Consider the following 7,886-nt stretch of genomic DNA (forward strand, 5'->3'; position numbering starts at 1 on the left):
GATATATTTCTCAGCAATTTTTATTATTCAATATAAATATAATACTAATTCTCGATCTTCTTTACGTTTGTGTACAATAAATAATTTATTAATAATAAATTGTATTGTACAATGTACATAATCTTCGAGATAATGCAATTCATAATAATAAAAAGACTAGTCACTATCTTCTGGACATTAGTCTATTTTAACAAAGGTAAGACCATAGACATAGTAAATACAGACTTTGAGGATATATCAATCAAGCACATTGCGCCAAGATTAAAAAAAAAAAGTTTTAGGGAGTCCAATAGTCTAATCTTCTTTTTCAAGTATAAAATGGAAACGACATTACTCTAGCTAAAAAGTGATACACAAACTCCTGAAATATTGCCGCTTTCTTTCTAATTTTGATGCACGATTTTTTTACGATAAAGATAGGATATGCGAACGCATTTACTTACATCTATGGGTAAGACTGTACATAATGTACAAACCTTTATCACGTAGTTACATATGTCATATATATAAGCTCTTTGATCTCTTTGACTTATATAAGTTTCTTATAGCGTTTTATATTTTATATAAGATTTTAATCAATTGTGTTTAAATTTGATAAGTATAAAGAAATATAAATCTTACTTATAGCAAGACTATTCTTCTATAAATTCCGCATATTTGCAATAATACATTGTCATAATTTCCGAAACTAAAAGCGGAATATGTAAATTATTATGCAATATCTACAATCAATTATCACAAAAAGCCAACGTCTATCAGTTTACATTTTTACATTATCATTTTTGGATATTATAATAAAGCTGCTGTGTCGCAGCAAACATAACAAAAAATTAAAAACTTATAATTTAATATATCGCGTGTGCAGTATTCTCCATTAAATTATAATAATGTGATCATAATTTTCTGTACTAATTACAAGAAGTAAATTGTTCTATTTTGTGAGAATATTGCACACTGGATTTTAAATCTTAGTCGATCCTGATGTGTCTAACTTTTGTTCTTCAGGTCTTCGTGTTTCAAGCGCTTCATTGGATAAAGTTACATTTACTTCTTCATCAGTTGTGAATTTGGCATACGAACGTAAATTTAATGATGTTAATCGAGGTATTGAGTCACTTAAGGCGCATGCTTCCAGTACATATTTATTGAAGATTTCACTTTTGTCTGCATAAACATGATGACCAGCTCCGGTAATTACCTATAAAATATAATTTAATTTATTATTTATTCTTTTGCACAAACAGTTGTAAATTAATCTGTTTCAGCATCATCGCAATTTAAATTGTCGCACCTGGACGTTAACATACGATGAGGATCGATACTGTTTAATTGTTTCACCAGCTGAATTATCAACCCATGATCTACTACCATATAGTAATGTTATAGGTATGTCATCGCTTAATTTATTCATCCGTTTGACAATAGGATTTTTCGCCCATCCAAAACTATACATCATTGCATGAAATGCGCTTTCACCACTATTCAAAACAAATATATAATATAAAAATATAGCACAGTAGTACTTTTTAATTGTTCTGAGATTTTTACTTTTGAAACTTACGATGGTGTCTGCACATTACATTGATGTATATATTGCGAAATTACAGCAGTATCATCCTTTAATAGAGGAGAAAACTTCTTCACTATATCAGGTCTTGTCTTTTCAATGAGCCACTGTCCTATAGTAAACATTTTAATTCAACAATGTAAGATATGTACATACATGCACTCATACATATATATATATTTCATAGTAACACTACTAACCAAATGGTCCGGCAACTCTAACTGCCCACAGAGGATTCAAAGGCTGTGTTGCAAATGCTATAGCTTTAACCCAGAGTGGTATATTTACTTTTGCAGCAGTATCGGTTGGCTTTTCAGGAAAACCCCATGGATCAGCCAATATGAGATGTTTTACTTTTTCAGGATATTGCATGGCGTAAGATGCTGCAAGAAAACCACCCATTGAATGACCTAATAATACAAAATTCTCTAGTTGCATTTCCCTTCTCCATTCTTCTACGGAACGTATTAATTGTTCTTCGGCTTTTTGTGCTTCATTGCTAAAAACAGGTCTGCTACTCCTACCAAATCCTAAAGATTAAAAATTTCAAGTAGTCACATATTATGCACAGGTCCATCAAGTAAAAGATATTTGTATGCAGTTATAAAGTTCAATCAATTAATCACATAAATATGTATGAGTCATATTTATCAAGTGGACAATGACAAATGTAGAAAGAACTTTGAATCTCTTATACTGCATTATATGATTATTTTATTAATGCAAATTAAATATGAAATTATACATATAAAATTAAGAATACTGCAAGTTTTGAATATTTTTATGTTGTGAGTATCTATGTCTCACCTAATAAATCAATGGCGTACACCGGTCTCTGAGATGCAAGCGCATCCAGATTTAAACACCATAATGCTATTCCAGCTCCTAAACCGTGTAACAGTACAATAGGTGTCTTTGGTGATTCTTCATTCAATGAAATAGTCCATATCTTATCCGCTGGACCCACTACTGGCCCAATATCCACATACCATCCTCTATATGCTGTTTTTAAACCTTAAATATTGAAATTAACACATAAATTTTAATTCATTTAAATGAAATTCTTGAAATTAATTATTTTATTTACATGATAGGATCTTCTTTTCCACAGTACGTAACATGGTTGAAGACGATCCAGACCAACTAAACCATCCCCAAATCCAGCTACTGTTTGGAGAAAATAAAAGATTATTTTTCTCATACACACACACGTACGTAATTGAAAAAAAAATATATTTCTTATTTTACAAAATGTATTTCAATTTATATCAATGAAAATAACAAAATAACAAAAATTTGTGTCGTCATGCTTTTACATCAACACAGGTAATACAATAGGCGTGTATTAATAGTCGTGATATCATGTGCTTCCAATTACTACGTTTTAATCTACATCCATACATCTCTAGCTACATAATTATCATCGCCACGAAGATGAATCGCGAGAAAAATTTAGTAAAAGACAGCCTCACTTAACAAGCTAACAACCTTAAAATTGTCACAATCATTCATCCATATATATATATATATTTTATCAGGCTGATTTTTTTTCCACCGTCCCTATTAATACGATAATCCGTCATCATCTCGCCGCAAAAGAAAAACTCGCAAATCCCTGTCGTACACACACATGCACACAGTTGCTTTTTGTGCCAAATGACGTAACGATGACTGCGCGGCGATCGCGTTTTAAAACCGCGGTGTGTGAATCATTTTGCGAGGATCAACTTCGCGATCGACGATCAATCGCGAAAATTTCTGACACAATCTCTTACCTTTTCGCTTGGACGACCTCATGATCTGCCATGGATGTAACGTGGGTGCGAGATTACCTCCTCGCGGCCGCGTCTCGCCGCGATCGGGCCCTTTGTTGTTGCGACACGCGGAAAAACACGCGCGTGTGTGCCGTAATGTGCGCACGATACTATTATCTAACGGAAACGCGCGCTCGCTGTGCGAAATAACGCGCTCGGCCGAGCGGCCGAGCACAGCAGCTTGATGACGCGGTGGAGGGGAGAATGTCAGAAGGGGGAAGAAATCAGCTGATATCGAAGCAATTTCTAGAGCGTGTCCGTTCGCTCGTTTGCGGGGGCAAACGAATACCTAGAGTTTTACGTCGCGAATCTTCCTCTTTCGCGGATCCTGAGGTTCTTTCGAGGTCGAATTTTCAACCCTCGAATACCGCTTTTATTGCACAGACGACTTCGTCTGACGCGACTCAATATTTTTTTTTTCCGGAAAAATGTCATTTTACATGCAGCAATTCACAGACAAGAGATATATATGACATATCGCTATTTACTATAGATAAGAATCAGATATATAGAAACGATATGATTATATGCGATGACTTGTAAAAAATAATCATTGGACTACGACGCTTTTTTTCTCTTTAAACGCGACGAGAAGTTGTACCTTCCATATGTCTTATAATTAGATGATTCATACACATTTTCATCATTTATATTACAGGTGGAGCTATGTTCTAGAGAAGAGCAACAAATCGATGATTTATATTATATAATAAACCAGTTTCTCTCTAGCATTAACTGCATATCCGCATCCGCATTTTGAATGAAATATAATAATCGAAATTTCACGAAAAAACAGAAAAAAATATAAAACGTATAGGAAGAGAGTTGATAACTAAAGAAAACAAAGCCTTTATCTACTATATGTGGACTATCGACATTCAAGGTATACCGGCAAATTCTATCATCCGGGAAGACGCGAATCAGACCGGAAGCAACGCGGATTTCGAATCTGGAGCGTCAGCTGATTATGACATAACGCGCGCATAATCGACTTGCGAACTAGCAAACGCGCGCGTGAGAATAATCGCGTCCCCTTTCCTGTTTTGATCAGACTCCTTCGGCGATTCAAATGACGTCTTTTAAATTATTGATGCAGCATAATAATATGCGCACGAGCGAAATTCCTTGTCTAGAGATCGTCGATTATGCCGGTGCGACACCGGGAGGAAGACGCAGTTCAAGGGTCGCATCTTTGTAACGCATATCAATGTAAGATAAAAATACTGATAACACGTCAACTCTTTCTCTATATGACGTATTATATCGCGCCGGTAATCGCGACGGGTTATTGTTAAGGCCGAAATATAAAAATTTGTGAACGATAACGCGTGAGAGATTTGTGCGTAGAATGACAAGTATATGTTATACAAAGTATAGACATTAATATGTGTGTATTGTTATCATGCTTATTAATTGTGCGTTCATATTACTTGCTTAAATATTGACCAACGTAATCTTTCATCGAACTTAGGTGTGAAATAATTTGAAATCTTTCTCACTTTGTATTACACACGTGGTGCCTCGAAATTTCATTCATAATCAGCAGCTCAAACTTGATGAAAATAATAAAAAAATTAACAAATATAAATAATATAAAAATATACAGAAAAATTAAATCAAGTAGAAAGATTTAAGAAAAAAAATATTCTTGGTATTTTTTCAATGTTTCTCGATCATACTATATATTTTCAAACTCTCTCATTAAAATAATTTTAGAAATACAAATCGGAGCAAATAAACATAATAACTTCATAAATATAAATTGTAGCGAATAAACATAATAACTTGTCTTAATACATATGTCTTGTTTACCAAAATGTTACCAATTTACGTCTATCGCTGAAACGAAATCAAATCAATTCCCAGATTAGCGCAAAATATAAAGTCTCATTGACGCAAGTAAGAGAACTGTGTTACACAAATAAGCGATGATGGGTCTCGCGAATTATATGCACTTGCGTTTTGTGCCTATCGTAATTAATAATTGAATGCTTTTCCATCGCTTGACACAATACGGAATCATACGGTGTAACAATTGCTACGCTGCTTATTGTTCGTACTTTACAAAGCAACTATGCCGCGGGTTTATCATATACGATCAATTAACGCCGATGTTTGTTACACACTCCATTTGCACCTACATGCTAATTTCGCGAAATTATATAGGAGTGTATACATAAGCACGTGCGAACTGAACTATATATATTGTAGAACCCCATATCCATAATTAAATGGGATGTACATAAAGTAAGACGTCAGAAAAGACGTCGATTTTTTAAAGTCGTAATAATATTTTTTAATTAAGATTTAACATTAAAAGTATATTATCGCAATTAAAAAATATAATGCAAATGTGTTCCAAAAATTCCGAGATACATTGACATTGTGTGCCTCGTGTCCGGAGACCTCGATAGAAAAGCTCTGAACACTTTTTGCCCTCCCCGACAATATAAGCCATTCATCCCAATCAGCACATCCTCATTGCATGAGATTCTCATTACTCAGTCCAATTGTTTCGCGAATTCAACCGCACGATCGCGCCACAGATTGTGATTTGTATTCATTGTTATACGATAAACGTGCGTAAACGAGGATCAATTATTAATACGTAAATGTTTAATATATTTATATACTGTGTCAAATAATTTTAATTCTATGTATGCTTACTGTAATTATATAATTACGAAAAAAATGTATATATAATTTTAAATTGCAAATATGTATATTTTATAGATATTATTTCTGCTCTTCGATGACGCGGAATTAAATATCCTGATGTCTCGAATACTGTCTTTAGCAAGTCTGACAAGTTTGAAAAATTTTTATCACAGATGACGCATATAGCGAATGACGCAGTTACAATATATGATGCTGCGAACAAAGAACGATGTCGAATTTTTTCCCCGCGCAATTAATTAACGCGCAATGTAAGGAAAGGATCATATACAAGTACTGTCGAAAACGATGTATTTAAAGTATCTGAAGACAACATGAAGTAGAAACATTTCATGTGTCGAGAAGGCGTGTTTCTCGCTAAATCGAGGAACGGATGGACGGCAGGATACGCACGCACATCTGTATATGTATGTGTGTAATGTGTTGCACGGAAAGACCCACGTACATACATACGTCGCGGTTGGCGTAGGAATACACGTGCTTCGTTTCGGGCGTCGTCTGCTGGGCACTACTTTCTCGCGGCAGACACGGCGAACGGCGATGCCGAGGAGCGAAGCCAAAGGATGAGTGAATTTTCAAGGTTGAGAGACACGGGCGAGGTAAGAAACGAACGAGGTCTCACACCCGGACAAATGGATTATGCGATCCAACAGGCATTTCCAGGTGCACGTGAATGCGCGACGCAGGAGATTTCCTATATTTCGCCACTATATAACTTTTGCATTCTTCTCTTTTCAGGACGTCTTCATCTCTGGTTATTTCATCGTACCCTCGACCAGACGGAGTGCACCGAAGTCTCATCAATCATTATTGTGATAAAACTGTTGGAAATGAAGTAACGCCAGATATCGCAATTAAGAAAAATTCTGACATAAAGCTTACATGGAAGACAAGGATTTAATCTTGGTTAGTTTGTCTACTAAATAAAAATAAGCTCTATTTTCTTTTTATCCAAAATTCCAATATAAAATATAGACTCTAAAATAAAATAATAAATATAAAGATGGTCTTGTTTTACTTTTAGAAATTTAAATGAATAATTTATACATATAGACAGTTTGCGTAATTTTCAATTTCATAATTAATATCTCTTTAATATCTGCGTATTTCTAGAATGTAATAATTTATTAGAGAATGTCTATGAGAAAGTTTTCTTGACGCATTCATCCAACGATGATTCATAGCGATGATAAAGACGTAGAGACTTCGGACATTGCTATTGTTTTACACATCAGCTTTCATAGACCGCGCCTCTAGGAACTTTAGACAACGGCGTCGACGTTCGCGATAGCACCCCTTCGCAAAATCCTTCGCGTTCTTCCCTTTCCTTCTCGATTATTCATAGAAACAATTACGTGGTCGCATCATCAAGATGATATCGGAGCTTCCTCGCGCTCGCGCAATTTATAATTACGGAGCGCGGTATCGGGCGTGTGTATATCCATGCTCGAGGATCGATAGCCCAACTCGGAGCGAGCACGATGGAGTCGGCATTTTCAAATTTTTAGGTTATAGAGTATGCGAGTTTTGCGGAAGAGGTGGAGGAGGAACGCGGGAGGAGAGGAAGAGATGCGACGAACGGAACTACTTTGCTACTACGGCGGAGCAGACTGTCGAGTAGAGTCGCGGCGTGGCGCGGCAGCTGCGCGCGCATGCGCATCCGCAGCGCGACGCGAATGAACGTGGCAAATGACGGAGGCGGCGCGCGATTGGCTGCGCGGCAAGGGCGCGCGGTTGCTAAGCAACAGTAATAACGCGCGCGTTACCGGCCGGCATAGTGTCGAAACGGAGCAAAGCGGCTGGTTTTCGTACAGTGGCAGAACGACGGC

At 36.1% G+C, this 7,886-nt stretch overlaps 1 protein-coding gene and 1 long non-coding RNA gene across 5 annotated transcripts; one reads left to right on the top strand and one right to left on the bottom strand.

Moving 5' to 3' along the window:
* Window positions 1-4: 4 nt before the first annotated feature.
* Puml (pummelig) lies at window positions 5-3,770 on the bottom strand. Of its 3 annotated transcripts, none has more exons than XM_083051801.1 (7): window positions 3,343-3,770; window positions 2,655-2,734; window positions 2,375-2,581; window positions 1,768-1,950; window positions 1,562-1,679; window positions 1,292-1,478; window positions 5-1,198 (listed from the first exon to the last, which is right to left on the bottom strand). In XM_083051801.1, exons 1-7 carry the CDS (start codon window positions 3,372-3,374, stop codon window positions 962-964), a joined length of 1,044 nt encoding a protein of 347 aa, XP_082907927.1. In that variant the 5' UTR covers window positions 3,375-3,770; the 3' UTR covers window positions 5-961. The 3 variants fall into 3 exon arrangements, with proteins under 3 accessions (XP_082907927.1, XP_082907924.1, XP_082907925.1); XM_083051798.1 differs by having other exon boundaries at window positions 1,768-2,097; window positions 3,343-3,581; XM_083051799.1 differs by lacking the exon at window positions 3,343-3,770 and adding an exon at window positions 3,056-3,225 and having other exon boundaries at window positions 1,768-2,097.
* A 2,344-nt stretch (window positions 3,771-6,114) lies between these two features.
* LOC145943896 (uncharacterized) lies at window positions 6,115-7,676 on the top strand. Of its 2 annotated transcripts, XR_014426596.1 has the most exons (3): window positions 6,115-6,720; window positions 6,796-6,963; window positions 7,566-7,676. It is a non-coding gene; the product is annotated as an uncharacterized LOC145943896 (long non-coding RNA). The 2 variants fall into 2 exon arrangements; XR_014426595.1 differs by lacking the exon at window positions 7,566-7,676 and having other exon boundaries at window positions 6,796-7,057.
* The last annotated feature ends 210 nt before the right edge of the window (window positions 7,677-7,886 follow it).

The sequence above is a fragment of the Prenolepis imparis genome, unplaced genomic scaffold (assembly GCF_030444845.1).
Source record: "Prenolepis imparis isolate NDT839.2.m4 unplaced genomic scaffold, iyPreImpa1.0 SCAF_12, whole genome shotgun sequence".
In the NCBI taxonomy this organism is placed as follows: Eukaryota; Metazoa; Arthropoda; class Insecta; order Hymenoptera; family Formicidae; genus Prenolepis; species Prenolepis imparis.